Source organism: Carcharhinus amblyrhynchos, chromosome 14 (genome assembly GCF_965287045.1).
Source record: "Carcharhinus amblyrhynchos chromosome 14, sCarAmb.v2.hapA, whole genome shotgun sequence".
NCBI classification, from domain to species: Eukaryota; Metazoa; Chordata; class Chondrichthyes; order Carcharhiniformes; family Carcharhinidae; genus Carcharhinus; species Carcharhinus amblyrhynchos.
In genome coordinates, this window is record NC_137337.1 from 62,941,408 (window position 1) to 62,959,650 (window position 18,243).

General features: G+C 39.4%; 1 protein-coding gene across 1 annotated transcript in view; it reads left to right on the top strand.

Moving 5' to 3' along the window:
* knstrn (kinetochore localized astrin (SPAG5) binding protein) overlaps window positions 1-17,807 on the top strand; it is a 29,742-nt gene extending 11,935 nt beyond the window's left edge. Inside the window, exons 4-9 of the mRNA XM_080202036.1 lie at window positions 9,843-9,890; window positions 11,028-11,127; window positions 13,550-13,664; window positions 14,531-14,592; window positions 15,192-15,266; window positions 17,599-17,807. Coding sequence (XP_080058162.1) covers window positions 9,843-9,890; window positions 11,028-11,127; window positions 13,550-13,664; window positions 14,531-14,592; window positions 15,192-15,266; window positions 17,599-17,757 — 559 coding nt within the window. The 3' untranslated portion in view covers window positions 17,758-17,807. The remainder of the gene's footprint in view (window positions 1-9,842; window positions 9,891-11,027; window positions 11,128-13,549; window positions 13,665-14,530; window positions 14,593-15,191; window positions 15,267-17,598) is intronic.
* The last annotated feature ends 436 nt before the right edge of the window (window positions 17,808-18,243 follow it).

Here is an 18,243-nt window from a genome sequence, read left to right on the forward strand (position 1 = left end):
CACATTCGTCACTGGGTGAAGGAATTTCTTTTTGCGTCAGTTCCAAAAGATTTATCCCCTATCCTCAAACTATGGTCCCTCGTTCTAGATACCCCCATCATTGGAAACATTCTTTCTGAATCTACCCTGTTAGAATTTTATAAGTTTTCTAATGAGATCCTTTCTCACTCTTTAAACTCCAGTGAATGTAATCCTAACTGGCTTAATCTCTCCTCATCTGACAACCCTGCCATCTCGGGGATCAGCTTGATAAACCTTCGCTGTACCCCCTCTATAGGAAGGACACCCTTCCTTAGATAAGGACACCAAAACTGCGCGCATTACTCCAGGTGTGGCCTCACCAACACACTATAAAATTGCAGTAAAACATCCCTATCCCAATACTCAAATTCTTCACTATGATGGCCAGTATACCATTGTCTTCTTTACTGCCTGCTGTACATGCAATTACTTTCAGTGACTGATGCACGAGGACACCAAGATCTCGTTGAGTACGTCTCAGATTATATGCATTCAAGTAATAATGTATCACCCTATTATTGCTCCCAAAGTGGATGAACTCAATTTATACACATACTGCATATGCCCACACACTTAGCCTGTCCAAATCACACAAATATTTCTGCATCCTCCTCACAGCTCACCCTCCCACCCAACTTTGTATCATCTGCAAATGTGGAGATAATGTATTAATGATTTGAAAGAGGAAACTGAATACATGATGTGAACAATTGGGGTCCTAGCACAGATTCCTAAAGAACCCTACTAGTCACTGACTTCCAATCAGAAAAAAAAACAGTTTATGCCAACTCTTTGCTTCCTATCTGCTAACCAGCTTTATATCCATCTCGACATACCTGCAATCCCATGCACTTTAACTTGACGTAGTAGCCTGTTATGTGAGATCTTGTCTGACGGTCTAAAACTACATCCACTGGTTCTCCTTGGTCAACTCCACTACTTATATCCTTAAAGAATTCCATTAGATTTGTCAATTTCCCTTTTGTAAATCTATGCTAACTTTATCTGATTATACCACAGTCTTCCAAGTGCTGAGTTATGAAATCCTTGATGATTGACTCTAGCAACTTCTCCAGTACTGACATTAGGCTCACTGTTTTCTCTACCTCCCTTTTTTGAATAATGGGCTTGCGTTAGCTACCCTCCATACAGTAGGAACCAGTCCAGAGTCCAAAGAACTTTGGAAAATAACCACCAACACATCTGCTATTTCCAGGACCACTTCCTTAAGTACTCTGGGATGAAGATTATCAGGAGCTGGTGATTTATCTACCTTCAATCCCATCAATTTCCTCAAAATAATTTCTCTACAGATGTTGATTTCCTTCAGCTCACTAAAATTTTGTTTCTCTCAGAACTTTTGGTACATTATTCATGTTTTTTTTGTGAAGACAGAAACAAAGTATGAATTTAGTTACTTGGCCCTCATTCTCTTATGAATTCTCCCATTTCTGACTGTAAGGGACCTACATTCGTTTTTGTCAATCTTCTATTTTTTACATACCTGACACTTAGTCAGTTTTATATTCCCCACTAGTTAACTCTCATACTCTAGTTTTCTCCTCTTAATTAATCCCTTGATCCTCCTTTCAATTTTAAACTGCTTCCGATCCTCAGGCCTACTGCTCGCTCTTGCCAATTTGTATGCTTTAACCTTGAATCTGATACTATTTCTAATTTCACTTGTAAGCCATGGTTTGGCCACAATTCCCTTACCACTCTTGTGCCAAAAGGTGAATAAACAACTTCTGGAGTTCACTTATTCACTTTTTTAAATGTCTGCCATTGCTGTGCATGACCTTTTCTTTAAGTAATGTTTCCCAGTCCATCATGGCCAATTCAAAGAACAGTACAGCATAGGAACAGGCCTGTGCTGATCACGTTGTCCTACCAACTAATCGGCTGTATCCTTCTATTCCCTGCCTGTTTATGTGTCTATCCAGATAAGTCTTAAATGTCATTTAATGTGTCTGCCTCAACCACTTAACTTGGCAGTGCATTCCAGGTCCCAACCACCCTCTGTTTTTTAAAAAAAAACTTCCCTTGCACATCCCTACTGAACCTTCCTACCCCCCAGTGCGTGCACACAAACTTACCTTGAATTTGTGCCCCCTTGTAATTGTCATTTCTGCCCTAGGAAAAAAGCTTCCAACTGTCCAAACAAAGAGAGCTAATATTTGTACTAAGTTCAGAGAAACCTTTTGTACTCAGTTTCAGAATTGGTTAATTCCACCTTTTCAGAGCAATCAAGGGAACTACAGCACTGATGTAGCTATATTCCTTACATGATTTGAGTCTTCAATTTTCAGTGCCCATAATTTAGGAATTGTTTATTGGTTTTGAATTAAGATATAATTTTAATTTTACAATACCTTTTTAATATGCTGCTGAATTTTTGTCACTCACGATTGTTACATGTTTGTTTATTAACGTGATCCATGTTAATTGTAAGCTACATTGCAATTTAGGTGTTTTGTGTGAACTTGTTTCCTGAATAAAATAATATTATCATGTGCATTTAATAAACTAATATAAGGACTTTGGAAAAGGGTTTTGTTTGGCTAGAGAGCCTAGAAAATTTGAGAAGGTTGTGCTTAAACAGGAGGTTGAGTGTTCAGAATTGGGAGGTTTTGATAGATTAGATAGGGAGGAACAGTTTCAAATGATGGCAGGTGGGTTGATCACTTGAGGATGCAGATTTAAAATAATTAGCAAGAATTTCAGGGGAAGATGAGAAATACTGAATGCAATGAGTTATGATCTGAAATGCACTGCTTGAAAGAATGGGGGAATGCAGATTCAATACTAACTTCTAAATGGGAATTGAATGACTACTTAAAATTGGTTGTGGGAAAGATGGGGAAGGGGCTTAAGAGTAGCTGTTTGAAAGCTGGCACAGATGGACCAAATCATAGAATTCCTATGGTACAGAAGGTGACCATTCGGCCCATCAAGTCTGCACCACCCACAATCCCAATTCCCATCACTCCTCATATTTACCCTGCTAATCGCTCGACACTAGGGTTAATTTAGTGTGGCCAATCAACCCAACCCGCACATCTTTGGAATAGCCTCCTTCTGTTTTGTTGAATTTTATGAAAGGTTTTCATGTGCATTTTAGTAAACTGATTTAAAACGTGTTTTTAACTGGCATCCTGACTATCTTTGCTAAGGATTTGAGATTTCCGTTCTTGTTTGCATTAACGGACATTAGGTAAAGTATGCTTGTTCTGTGCTGGGTCACTATGGGAGCATTTTGTGAGATTATCTTCTGGTTGGAAAAACTGAGGATCTAGTCTGCCTGGCATAAGACACCTTGGATAACTGTGGGGTGGTTACGTGGATGTCTTCTATTAGTGGCATAAGGAACTATTATGTTTAAGTTGTTTCCAAATAGACATTCATGCCTTATATATCATAGTTATCTTTATTGAGATTCAGAACTCTGGTGTCGGAATCAACAACAAGACTATCCACCTTGACAAAAGAATTCTACCGTATTATGGTCACGCCTCCCAAGGGTTCTTTCACAACCAGATTGCCAACTAATCCATTATCATTGCATTATACCTAGTTCAAGATGATTTCCTGTCTAATGCTTTTCCCAACATTACCACGACAGTTTGGTCTGTATAACCACCCCTACCAATGTTCTTGCCCCTTGTTTCTTAACCCAGCCCATACAGATTCCACAATATCTATGCTAATATCTTTCCTCATCATATCAATATTATCTCTGATCAACAATGCAACAGCACCATCTATTCCTTTGTCTGTCTTTCCTAAACACTGAATAGCCTCAATGTTTAGTTTCCGTCCTTGGCCACCTTGGAACTACATCTCTGTAATGCCAACTATATCAGACTCTTATGTTTATCAGTTCAACCATTTTGTTTTGAATTCTCCAAGCATTCAAAACCTTTAAGATAAGCACTAGTAACATTTCTTTACCCTTTCCAACTATCGTTTACTCAGTCCTTAATTGATTCTGATTCTTGATTTCTCTGCCAATCGCTTTCCTTATTCTCCTTGCCTTTTCCTCTTAATTTCTCCTGCTTTGAATCCTTGAAAAGGTTCCCATCCCCCTGCCATGTTAGTTTAATGTCTCTCCTTAAAAAATCAATCATCTTCAATACACAAATCAACAATAATACCTGCCATATACTTTAGCCAATCGCATCTTACTCTCTGGCATAATGGCATGTTATTAGTCTGTAAAATCTGGAAGCTAACTCCTGTCTTGGCTGACCCCACTTCCCATGTTGCTTTGACCTCAGATGCCAGCCCAAATTTCAAATGAACGTCCCCATGGATTTTCTTAAAGGTCACTGCCAAACCAGATTTAACACGTGACTCCATGTCCAGGCATGCACCCATCTTGTCTGGCCAATGAGTAAACCCTATTCATGAAATGTGATTAGGTGTTCTAAATGTTCTTTCCATTCAAAACTTTACTGGTAAAGCTTGCATATCCTCAAGGTTCACACATTCTCTTGGAATATGGCTTTGCCTTAATGACTTTCACCATGAAGTTTTGTGGCAAATTGTCTTTGAACTGAACAATACATCTTAAAAATACATTAATGCATTCAAAATGTGAGGTTATCCACTTTGGTAGAAATAATAGTAGGAGGGAATACTATTTAAAGGGTGAAAAGCTGTAGCATGCTACTGTGCAGAGGGACCTGGGGGTCTTGTGCACGAATTGCAAAAACTCAGTCTGCTGGTGCAGCAGGTGATCAAGAACGCGAATGGAATGTTGGCCTTTATAGCGAGGGAGATAGAATATAAAAGCAGGGAGGTCTAGCTGCAACTGGAGCACTGTGTGCAGTTTTGGTCCCCTTATTTGCGTAAGGATACATTGGCCTTGGAGGGAGTACAGAGAAGGTTCACCAGACTGATACTGGAGATGAGGGGATTAGCTTATAAGGAAAGATTAAATAGACTGGGCCTGTACTCGTTAGAGTTTAGAAGATTGGGGGGGGAATCTTGCAAGATAGGGTAGAGGTAGAGAGATTCTTTCCCCTTAGAAAGGAAAACAGAACTAGAAGGCACAGCCTCAAAATAAGGGGGGAGGGGTGCAGTTTAGAACAGAGTTGAGAAGGAACTTCTTCACGGTGAATCTCTGGAATTCTCTGCCCATTGAAGTGGTGGAAGCTACCTCGTTGAATGTATTTAAGTCACGGATAGATAGATTTCTGATAGACAAGGGAATTAAGGGTTATGGGGAGAAAGGGAGAAAGCAGGAAAGTGGAACTGATCCACTTCAGATCAGCCATGATCTTATTGAATGGTGGGGCAGGCTCGACGGGCTAGATGGCCTACTCCTGCTCCCATTTCTTATGTTCTTATAAAAGATCAGCATGTGTGTTTTAAAATGATCTCTTACTTAAATCTCTTACTGCATCTCATGAGCGTAACCTGCTTTCTTGTTAGCTTATAAGCTTGTTTTATAGTCATTTAACTGAATACTGGTGGTTCTGTCAGTGTTTTAATGCCTAAGTTTAAAAGTCTTATTAACCTGTTAGCGTTCTCCCATTTGCAATTTGGCACAGGTAGTAATCCTGAGGTTACTACCTTTTTGAGGCCTGACTTTTAGCTTGCTTCCTCGCTCCCTAATATTCTGCTTTTAGGACCACATCCTTTTTGAAACTTATGTCCTTTGTACCAATGTGTATTACGACCGCTGGCTCTTCACCCACTCCCTTCAGAATGTCCTGTAGCCATTCCAAGATATCCTTAACCCTAGCACCAGGAGGCAACAAACATCCTGGAGTCTCGTTTGTGGCTGTAGAAACAGCCCCTTGCATTTGAATCCCCTATTGCTTTTGCATCCTACACGTTTTACTCCTCTCTGCAGCAGAACCAACTTTGGTACAACAGATTTGGCTGTTGCTTTCCCCTGAAAGACCATACTCTTCAATGTTATCCAAAACGCTGTATCGGTTTTACAGAGGAATAGTCACAGGAGATTCCTCCTGCACTGCCTATCTAGATCTCTTGCTCTGTCTGGTGGTCACTCATTCCCTCCTTGCCTGTGAAGTCCGAGCCTGCAGTGTGACCACCTCTTTATACGTGCTATCCACAATACACTCCACCTTGGGATGCTCCAGTGTTCCCAGAAATGCAGGTTTCCAAGAGTTGCAGCACTTCCAGCATACGTGTTAGCCCTAGGCACTGGAAATGTGCCAGCCTCCCACCTGGAGCACAAAGCAGACGCAGCTTGGAGCTCTCCTGTCATATCTTACTCCTTTAAGTTAAACTCTTGAAAGATATTCTGTTTCAGATTATATCCGAGTCAGTCCAGATACCCCAGCAAATTGAGATTGATGCCCTGGTTCTGAATGTTGATTTGATGTGCATTGCAAGTATTTGTGTCCAGTGGATTAGGGTAGCAGTCACTATACAAGTTGAGGGTCTTCAGACTTACTGCAACCCATCTATGAGACAATACTTTGCAGATAAAATCCACAAAGTGGGCAATGGAAAACCATTTGCTCCTTATAAATTGCTCACAAATTTTGAAGTGATTTGTTTTACCAAAAAATCAAGTGAGGCAATATGAAAATAAAGTATGCAATTCTAAAGGGTTTTCAGGGGCAGAAGGGAATCTCTGGGAATGATATGCAAATCATTGCAGGGCAACTCAAAAAGAGTGTGGTTTTAAAAAAGCATATGGTATCCTGGGCTTCTAAATGTGAGCATAAACACAAAAGCAAGGAAGTTGTGATGATCATTGGTTTGTCCTCAACTGGAGTATTGCAGTGCTGGGCACCACATTTCAGAAAGAATGTGAAGGTTTTAAAACAGAAAAACTACAGCACAAACGGGCCCTTCGGCCCACAAGTTGCACCAAACATATCCCTACTTAATAGGTTTGCCTATAACCCTCTATCTTACTAAATCCCATGTACTGATCCAAAAGTCTCTTAAAAGACCCTATCGAATCCGTCTCCATCTGGTTTTGGCGTGAGTGCAGAAAATATTCACAAGAATAGTTAGTGATGCGTGAACTAAATTATGTAGATTGAAGAAGCTGGAGATTTTCTCTCTAGAGCAGGTGAGGTTGAGTGGAGATATGATAAATGCGCTCCTTCTGGGTTTGATGGAGACAGATTCAGTTATGCCTTTCAGAAGAGAATCAGACCATCTGAGGAGGAGAGATTTCCAGCACTATTGGGAAAAGGCAGGGGATTGGAACCAGGTGATTTGCTCTATTAGAAAGTTAACACTGACCTGCTGGCCAAATGGCTACCTCCTGTGCTGTAACCATTCTATTTTTCTAATGTGGTTCTGAACTAAGTTCAGATCATGACACATCAACCCTGTTTCTTCTTAACCACCTCATCCAGCATCACTGATTAGAGACTGAAATAGAACCATAAATATTTACTGTCATAATAAGATCATCTAACAGCAAGACTATGAACTTCTGGTGGTTGAAAATACTATTATCCATAATAAAATCTGAACAAGCCCATGAAAATTTTATTTTCCGAATGACAACTTAAAAGAGCAGAAAAAACTAGCTTTGATTTCCTGACTCGATTAATTGTATGGCCTCTTAGGAAAGGTTGAGCAGAAGTGTTATCCTTGTATTAGGAGAAGAGAAAATGACGGATTGCTGAGCATCTCCCAAATACTGGCTAATGAATTACTACACCCTTGTTTAGGAATAAATCACACATTCTCCTACTCTTGCTGTGGCCCATAAAGTGGGAATTTAGAGATTCAGTTAACTTATTCCAAAAAAAACTGTAGATTTCTCTATTAAGTAAAAGATCTGCAAGTCTTCATTATAGATTCAAATGTATTACAAATAAATTCCCATCACTTTGGAGAAGTGCAATAATTTTCTCTCCTAAAGTCCTTGATCATTTGAGATGTGTGCACTGATGTTGGTTTCCCTCTGGCTCTTTGCTGAGCTGATTATTCTCCAGACTGAGTTTTGGCAAGTACCCGAAGTTGTCATTATTGTAGCAGGGCCTGTCTGACCTAGTTTTGTGTTCACGCACACTTGTAGCAGGAGATGACCATTACTGCTGTTCTCATTCACTGTTTTCTTTATGCCAGGGAATTCTGGCCTATTGCATCAGTACTTTTGCTGAAAGTTAACTTGACACAGATCGCCATTTAAAACTGTGACAAGCTGATATGTCATTTAGTTGCTCATTGCCCTGTTTTCACTAGCTTCGGCCCTTGTTTATATGCCAGAAATGAGGTTTCTGGACGCAGGAGTCAAATGCTTTCAAGTTTAGTGTTAAAGGAATATACTTGGAAGTTGGTGTGTCATTGTTGTATTTTGAGATAAGGACAAATCTAGACCCTCTCTTCCCTAACACGAGTTTAGTCACAAAATTACTGGGCACAGCCAGACTCCCTCCTTTTTTCTCTCTCTCTCTCTCTCTCTCTCTCTGTCCCCACCCTAAAAAACACTGGTATAATTCCATTCGCATTAGAGTATATCTTTCCGAATTAGTAACAGCTGCCCTCACTTACTTTGTGTAACAGGATTCCAGCATTTACAATCCACATCCTGAAATGCTCTGCAATGCTTTGCTGTGGAAGGTTGCATGTAACAGTCACTGAACTTTCTAGATTACCTCTTTCTGCTTCATCTTCTAACCTTGCCCTTTTGATGTCTTTTAACTGCTATTTCATGTTCTTTGAAGTAATCTGAACTGCTGTTTTTTGCAAAAAAAAAACTTTATTCATAAAATGTCTTTAAAAACATTTAAAAATGGCCGTCAGTCTCATAATATTCAGATTTTCTACATAGATCAAGTCAAACTCTGAGGTGCTTCAATGTAGTCAGAACATTAGACACTTCAAAATAGTCATTATAAATGATGCAATTGTATTTAACTTATCTACATAGATCAAGTTGCACTCTTGAGGGGCTTCAGTACAGTTACATGTAGTATTCACTGTACACAATCAATGTGTCATACAGTCTTAGGGGTTCTATACAATTCTCCTCCCTTACTGCACTGCGGCTGAAATGTGTTAGACTGCAATTCTTTTTTCCCACTGCACCTCTGCGACAGCTGCCCCAAGCTTTAGTGTATCTCTCGGCACATAGTCTTGGGCTTTGGAATCTCTGCAATGCTCGTTCGGGGACAACTCTTTGCATTGAGGTCAACAAGTTTCAGGCAGACCAAAGAGTGTCTTTCACTGAGTCAATGATCTTCCAGCCACAGCTGATTTTGTCAGCCAAGTTCTTTGTCTTCATGCATGATCCCTTGATCCAACAGAAGCTACGGATATTGAGATTAAGCAAACTTGGAGTGTACCCACTATAGTTGTATTAAAATATTTAATGTGGGAATTAAGAAAATTAAAATTTTGTGTTTAACCGTCATTCTGTTTGATGCAAACAGAAGTCACAGTTCCACTGGTTTTTATTCTTGGAGCTAAATTAATTCCTCACTTGCTCTGGATGCTTTAAAGCAAGAATTATAATGCACATGCATTTCTGATTTCCTTACTCCCCCAAAGCATTTGTGCTACAGATTTCTATTTTAAAGAAATTGCATGATCATATGGCTACTGATGCAAATACCTTGTCATACATTATTTATTTGTTGCTTGCTCATCTCGGGTGCAATTTAACCACTTTAAAATCACTGCCAAAATCCCCCTTTTTGGTTAATAAATAGCTGTGGATTAGGTTAGTGTTTGCATTTTGGAAAGTAACTTACTGATAAGCAAGGTATATTTGTTTTCTCATTTCTGAAGTACATTTTGACTAAAATTCTGAGTGTAGTGAACAATCTATCACTGTTTTGGATGGGTTTTTAACCTTTTAAATTCTTTTTCAGAAAGAAAATGCCCCCATTATCTAGGATGACTCGGGCTGACATGGAAAAGTGAGTCTTTGGCTATTAATGCACTTGAACTGTGTGCATTTCAAGGGGGTTGGACTATCGAGAGAGACTAAATAGATTGGGTCTGTACTCGTTGGAGTTTAGAAGGATGAGGGGGGATCTTATAGAGACGTATAAGATAATGAAAGGGATGAATAGGGTAGAGGTAGAGAGATTCTTCCTGCTCAAAGGACAGCAGGACTAGAGGGCACAGCCTCAAGATAAAGGGGGTGGGGGAAGCAGTTTAGAACGGAATTGAGGGGGAACTTCTTCACTCAAACGATGGTGAATCTCTGGAATTCTCTGCCCGTTGAAGTGGTGGAGGCTACCTCGCTAAATATATTTAAGTCACGGGTAGATAGGTTTTTGACAGACAAGGGAATTAAGGGTTATGGGGAGAAAGCGGGAAAGTGGAACTGATCCACTTCAGATCAGCCATGATCTTATTGAATGGCGGGGCAGGCTCGAAGGGCTAGATGGCCTACTCCTCCTCTTTCTTATGTTCTTATTTAATACATGTCTACTTGGCACCCTCCAGTTGCGAAACTGTTGTTACAGGGAAATTAGGTGGGTTAAAAGTTTGTAGGGCCACTGGCAGTGCAACTGATTGGTCTTGTTGGAAGACCCTCTGAGGAGAAGAATGGGTGGGGTTTGTATTTTTTTGGCCAGTTTTAGTGAGACCTTGTGCTATTTTTCCACACTTTATTTTAACTAAAAAAATCTTGCATTTACATTGTGCTTTTCATAACTACATGTTGTCATGTATTTTGTAGTCAATGAAGTACTATATTGAAGTGCGAGATGTATTAATTTGAAGATCTAGGTAATTTATTGTGTGCTGTTGATTGTGGAGTAAATTGGCCAGTTTATGGGAGATAATACACTTGCTATTCTTTGATTATAGTGCCATGAAATCTCTTGTGCCATCTGAGAGACCAAGCTGAACTTCAATTGAGTGAAACTTAACGAAAGTAATTCCATTATGTATAATGAACCAGACTGAAAATTATTGCAAAATTTGTTTGTTACAAGCTAAACAAGCTATACCAATATGGAGTTGTTGGCCTGGCACCTTGGCCTGAGATCCCATTGGTGTATGTTCAAGAAATTTCTGCATTCCTCACTATGATCTTTCTTCAGATACATGGCCTTGAAAATGGTTGAAGCAGAACTCCGAGACCAAAACCAACTATTAGAAGTTGCCCAGCAACAGCTACAACAGGAACTGAAATTGACAAAGGTAAAATTTTCTCCTAGTTGAGTATAATTACTGCCAATTAAATGTTGAAGCATTTGTGAAACATGACCTGAATTCAGGAAATAAATCATTCCCTTTAGCACCAGCATGTGACATCATGGGTTTGATCAATTTCTGAAGCTGTCAATGACAGTGTATGTTGCAACATTGAGTTGACCTTTGAAAGTGTAGTTCTGAGACACAAAAGCGGCTTGTCGATCATGGGGAGATAGTGGTATTGTCATAGGACTGGCAATCCAGAAACCTGAGGTGATGCTCTCAGGACTCTGGTTTGAATCCCACCACGGCAAATGGCAAAATTTTAAATTCAATAAAACCTGGAATTAAAAGTCTAATGATGACTGTGAACCCCATATTGATTGTCTGGTTCATTAGTATCCTTGAGGGAAAGAAATCTGCTGTTCTTACCTGGTCTGGCTTTGTATATAATTCACAGCAATGTGGCTGACTCTTGAATGAAGTGGCCCAGCAGCCACTCAGTTCACAGGCAGTTAGGAGTGGGGCAATAAATGCTGACCAAGACAGCAATGTCCACATCTCATGAATGAATAATTGAGTACTTACCGTATGTACCTGCCTATATTTACTGTAAGACATCAACCAATGTTATAAAATTTTCAAATTGCTTCTCTTAAAGGGTTACATGAAGGAAGATTGTTTGTAAAATGTGATCTGTACCTATCTAGTCATTTATACTCCAATAGTGCTTTGTAAAGGTCATATCATTGTCAAAAATTACACCTTTTATTCGTACAACAAAAAAAAAGCTTGCAAGTTTCAACAAGCAAAGCAAGTTAAACGTCAGTATGCTCAAAATCGATCTGCAGTTTGAGGCTCCAAGGGGGAAGTAACGTGGGAGTTACCAGTACTGAAAAATGTCCCATGGATGAAAAAAATTGCAAAAATGAAAGAAAACTACCAACTGACCAGTTCAGCTCATGCTGTCTGGCTTGGTTTCCCTGGCATGGACAAGGCAAAGGAGGGGGAACATTGGTAGGGGGTTGGTAGCAAAAGAGACTCGCAATGTCAATTTAGGAAATTCTTCTAAGCCTGAAGCAAGTCAGCAACCGGAGATGCACTGCACCTACGTTCTAGAAATGTGTGCTGCCTTCTCGGAAACTTCACCCAGCAGCTTATTGTGTGACTGTTATCGTAGTCACTCTGCAAATCAATATGTACAATATCAGTAGATTGCCCTTGTCAAACATCCTTTCATTTCAAAAATGCAGCTTAATAATGCAGAACCTCCACTTTCTGAAGTGATGTTTCAGTTCTTATAATGGTTAGTGTCTGGAGGTGGCAGAGAAAACTGATGCCATATAATGCTCATGTCAAATGAGCCAAGCCGGCAAGGTAGCACAGTGATTAGCACTGCTGCCTCACAGAACCTGGATTCAATTCCTGGCTTAGGTGATTCTGTGTGGGGTTTGCACATTCATCCCATGTCTGTATAGGTTTCCTCTAGGTGCTCTGGTCCAGAGATGTGTGAGTTAAGTTGATTGGTAATGCTAAATTGCTCCTTAGTGTCAGTGGGTTAGCAGGGTAAGTAAGTGGGGTTATGGGGATCTAGCCTTGGAGGGATTGTGAGCAGTGTAGACCCAATGGGCCAAATGGCCTCTTTCTGCACTGTAGGGATTCTACTGTCTCCCCTTAACTTCAAAGGTAGGTATTGCCAAGCACTGTAGGACTCCAATGACCATGTCTTTCTGATGCCAATGAGAATGGGTGTGTGTATGTGCCAATGGGATGCCACAATTGTGAGCCATTGGAGCGACCTGCCATGGGATCCTGGGAGGGGACTAGAATGCGTAGCTGTGGCAACAATAATGTAGTCGACCATGCTATAAGCTGTAATGGAGTTGTGTGGCGGTGGGGGGGGGTGGGGGGGGGGGGTAGGAATGAGAATGGACTGAGCACATGGCATGAATGATGTCATTTGTGACTGAGGGGGCTTTGTCCTATAACAGAAATAGTAACCTATATCAAACCTGGAACTGCAATACAAAACTTTCAGGAAGTTGCAGGACGTCCATGAACATAATGGTGCTTGCTTCAGAAAATTTCTTCAGTTCTATTTGGAGTGTTCTTGATCAAGATATAAAACCAAAATGTAGTCAATAGAAACAGAAAATGCTTAAAATATATTTGCTTTCTACCCTATTGCAGACTAGCACAGTTTTGTTCTGTTCTTTTTGAAATCTGGATAACTTGTTTATCTCAAGTTCTGCTAGAGCATTTAGTGTTATTTCAAATCTGTAGTATTTTAATATTGTACGGTAGTGAAGAGTTTTTAGTTAAATTTTGAATTTGTTTAAAAATCCATGTGACCAAAGTGCCAAATTGCCCATATCTCATCTCATCTGTACAATTTCTATTTAACTGTCATCCCACTTCTAATTACTAGAACCAGACAGATGAGTTGATGGTTAAGATTGAGAACTTGCAATCTGAGAAGGAAGCAATGAGCAAAAGGCTACAGAATTGCATAATCATACTGGAGAACAACCTTATTGATCCTGGTAAGTTTAATATCATTGTTACGCTGCACAATCTTTACTTGTGTCAATAATGATAATCATAAAGCTAACAATTTTTTTTAAAAGAAGTCCATCTGGTTCACCGATGGCCATTCTTAACTGTTCTGGCCTACATGTGTCTTCAGGCCCACAGCAATGTGGTTGACTCTTAACTCCCTTCTGAAATGGCGTAGCAAGCCACTCCATTCAAGGGCAATTAGGACAAGGTAACAAAATCAGAACACCAACATCCCAGGGATGAATAGAGAAGGGAAAAAAACACACTTTTCTATTAAAATTATTGGACAACGATAACTGCCATTTGGTATGAAATACAGATGAGTGTCCAAAATCTATGATTTTAGTTTATAACTTCTGAATTTGCAGGTAGTTGCACTCTTCAGCAAAATGATTGCTTGGTTGCTAGGGGACACAATTAAAATCAGAGCAGCTTGTTTTATCCTCTAAAAACATTCTTTGGTGGACGGTGGTTTAATCTGTTTCATTTTGTCTTGGTGCTAAAGTATATGTAAATTTCAAGTCTGCTTTCTTTTCTTAATATAGCCATTGTGGATTTGTATCACAGATACTTAAGCACAATCTTGTTGTTATTACTGCCCCTCTGCATGCATCTCCAAACAGAACATGATTAAGCAAAAAATCTCTACCAATACATGTTCTACAGATAGCTATCATTCACTCATTCCCTTCCAGAGTGAAACTGGTGATTTGCACTTTCTTGTATTGATTCTTTTCTTCAACTGGGACATGTTCATAGCTAAATTTTCTGTTAATGCAAAAGACCTAGGATTTTGAGTTCCAGTTCAGAGTGTGCCGTACATCTGTTCTCTTTGCTTATTTTTTCTTAGTTTCAGCCAATAAAATAATTGAAGACCATGAACTGAAGAATGCATGTCAAAGGGACACTACGGTAAGATGGATTTTTTTTGTGCTTGATTTTTAGTTTGTAGGCAACAAAACTTGAAAATAGTCCACAGCAAAAGTTGGGCTGGGGGGAAGACAGGATCAACTTTGATCTACTTCGCAGTTTGCCAATGCTGTCTGTTTAAATAATTGAGGGCAACTTGCCATGTATGGAACTGTATCCCAGGAAGGGATTTTGGAAGGAAGGAGAATATCAAAAAATAAATGCGAACAAGTCTGGAAACATAATTGTCAGAACATATGCCACACAGACTTTATGGCCAGACTGTGATTCTCAGTTTTAAATGTAATAAATGAGTAGCTAGTTCTCCAGTGAACCAAACAACTTTGTAGGTTTTTAATAAGGCATGCAGCACATTTGAACTAAAAGTTTAGATTCTTTTCCACATGGGAATTGAGCACATGCAATGCAAAGAAAAGGGGTAATTTTCAAATTTCCTGCTCCAAAATTGGATTGTTTTGTTCCCACCCACCCATTATTGCAACTCAACTTGTCAAAACATTTCCCATCTCGCCCATCTTTTTTTTAACGTCCCTTTTGCTATTGAGTAAATTGAGTGTTGATGTGCGATGTGTCTATTGCAGGTACTTGTAAAGAATCTCCAGGCAGAACTAGAAACATGGGGAAAATACACAGTTGAGAAGAGAGAGAAGCTCCAGGTAAGAATCTGCTCAAGACTATGTAGTAGAGTTTCTCCAGTAAAAGCTTATCACTTGCATTGATTTAGTGAATTGCTCGAGTCGCTTCTGACCAGCACCTAATTAAGAACATGCTGCAAATGTACTGAAGAGACAATCTTGATGCACGTACATTTAAGCTCGCATTATGAGCAAACTTACAAGGGACTATAAATCTATGAGCTCTGATCTTCTGTAGCAGATGACAAGGTGTATTTCAATACTAAAATTAGGTGTGGGGTTGCACAGTGGAATGAATGGATATGTGGGACTTGTTTTCAGAGGTTACTACTTTCCTGTTTGCAACTGGTAATGTCCAGCAACATCTGAGTGAACAGCAATGAATCATTATTCATTGGGATTTCTACATTATTTTACATAATCAGAGGAAAGATCTTTGTCTCAGTCTTGTGCAGTCTTGTGAAATCTGTCAATGATAACGTGAAGTGGGTTGGACTGCAGTACATAATGTCTTTGAAATGGAGACATATACAGTTCTTTAGCTATTTCTGACGTGAAACAATTGCTAAACATGAGGCCATTTATGCTAGGACTTTTCAGTAAAGTGATGGTTTGATTAACTGTTACCTAATTTCAATACTGAATTAATATGATGGGGTAATTTATTAAATTTTTGAATGCAGATCTCTGGTTGCATATTTTGGGACTTGGGACTAATTTTATTTCCAAAATAGTGCATAACTTAGTTTATTCTGAGTTGTCTGCGCTGTGTTACAATTGAGGTTTCTAAGATTGGCCTATAATGCTGCGAGATTAGAGAGTGAAATCTTCATGGTGTTGACTATGTATATTGCAAAAGATTCTGCAATAAGGGATTTAGGCGGTACAGTTTTAAAAATGTGTTCTCCCATGTGGGTCAGAGATGTTGTGTTGAATGGCCTACTCATGCCTCTAATTCATATGTTCATATGTATTTTATAATGGAATCAAAATGGGGAAAATGTGTTGCAGATCTTTTTTTTTCCCCCCCAGGGAAATTTAGGGAGGAAATGAAGTGAATTGGTACCTTGAACTACTGCAGTCAGTGTTACGTAGGTATAACCACAGTATTCTTAAAGCAGGGAATTCAGGATTTTGATCCAGCAGTGACAGTGGTGATAAACTTCCAAGTCAGAATGGCATGGGTGATGGAACCTCTGTATACCTTCTACCCTTGTCCTTCCTGGTGCTGGAGATTGTACATTGGTCAATGGTGTTGTTGAAGAAGACTGTGAACGCAGACCAGGGCTTGTCTTATGTGGAACAGCTCTCCTAATCTTGACACGTGTTCCCAAATGTTAATGAGGACTTTGGGCTAGGAATGCATTTGTTCCTTACAAGTCCGGTACCTAAGTTGTTGTCAGCTGGTCCATAACGTTTTCTCTTGTAGTGGTTTTGATAGACTAAATTTTGGAGGGTAGTCAAGTGTCAACCATGTATCTTTTAGGACTGGAGATATAGGCCAGACCAGGTAAGGATGGCTGATTTCCTTCCCAAAGAATATTAGTGAGTCAGATTTTTTTTTGACAACAATGTGGTGTTTCTATTTTTATGTACTTCTGGGTTTTGAATTTGTCTCTGATAATTAATTCAAGGTGCTAGATTACTTGTGCAATAACAGTCCGAATGCTACCATGCCTTCTGTGTTTGGTCACTTTTCATTTTCAATCTTCATATAATGTTGAAATGTTTGTTACTGTTCCTTTGAGTTCACAAGCTAAATAAAATAAACTTTTTAGAAAAATCAGCTGAAAATGTGCCCCAATACATTTTTTTGTAATTTTAGAATCCTCACATGTTTATACCAAAATAATTTTTTGGCCATTCCTCCTTACTCCTCATTTCTGACCTTTCTCACTGCCCCCAAACCCCCTCCAACTCTTGGGCAGAATAGCCATTATGTTGACGTTTCAGCAGCAAGTAGGCATTTTGACTGCATGGAATATCAGCCCTGTCCCTATCTGATTTCAACCATTGGACTGTCATCATTAGCTCACTGGTACCATTAGCAAGAGGAGGGGCAATTGAATTTGTATCTTGCCACCCTCTAGCACCACAGTAAATCTGGCACAGTAATATTACCAATGTGCTATGTCCTTGCTTGAAATTGAACTCCGTGTTTGATTTGAGAGTGAGGGCTTGCTGATGCATTTGCTCTACTCACTCTTTATAAACTGACCAAGCCCTGCAGCACCCACATGCATCTCTTTAAAAATAAACAAAATTCAGAAATATTCATGGTTGCTTGACACTTAAAACAGCAAAATCAATTGGAGTTCAAACTTGCACTGTTTCTTTTAATTCCTATGACTAGGAGGTGAGGCTTAAGTTGCAGAACACGGAGGAGGAGAGTAATAAAATTGAAGAAGAGACAGACTTGATGCAGAAGGAGCTGGAAGAATGGAGAATATCCTTAAATCAATCCAAGCAACTTTTAGATTTGGACTTCAAATGCTCTGAATCTTGCAATTAAAATTAATCATTTTACACTGTATATAAATTGTATATGTTTAAATGAGTTGCACAAAATAAATGAGAAAATAAAATGGGTTTTTCATTTTCTTTTTGTGCTGTTGACCAGTAAGTATCTTTTGAATGCAAGTGCTTTCTATTGAGCCATTTAACTAACTTAAATCACAGATGAAGGTGCTTTTCAGCAATGCCTGATGGACCCTTGACTGAAATGAACATTAGCATGTTGCTAACTACAATGATAACGCTGCAGAGAGGAACTTTTAGAATACTTGAGCAGTGTTTATATGATTATATAGACAGCATAGTAACTGACCATTTAGTCTAAACTGTTGCCTGGTTGTTAGCATTTGTGCAATCTGTATCGCTTTCTTGCCTGAGTCCTATTACTATACGTGTGAGTGTTATGACTCTAACGAGTTTCCAGGGTGAAAATGGAAACCTTTCTCATGCTTTTAGCTCACTTCAGATATTGCCTGCCCTTACC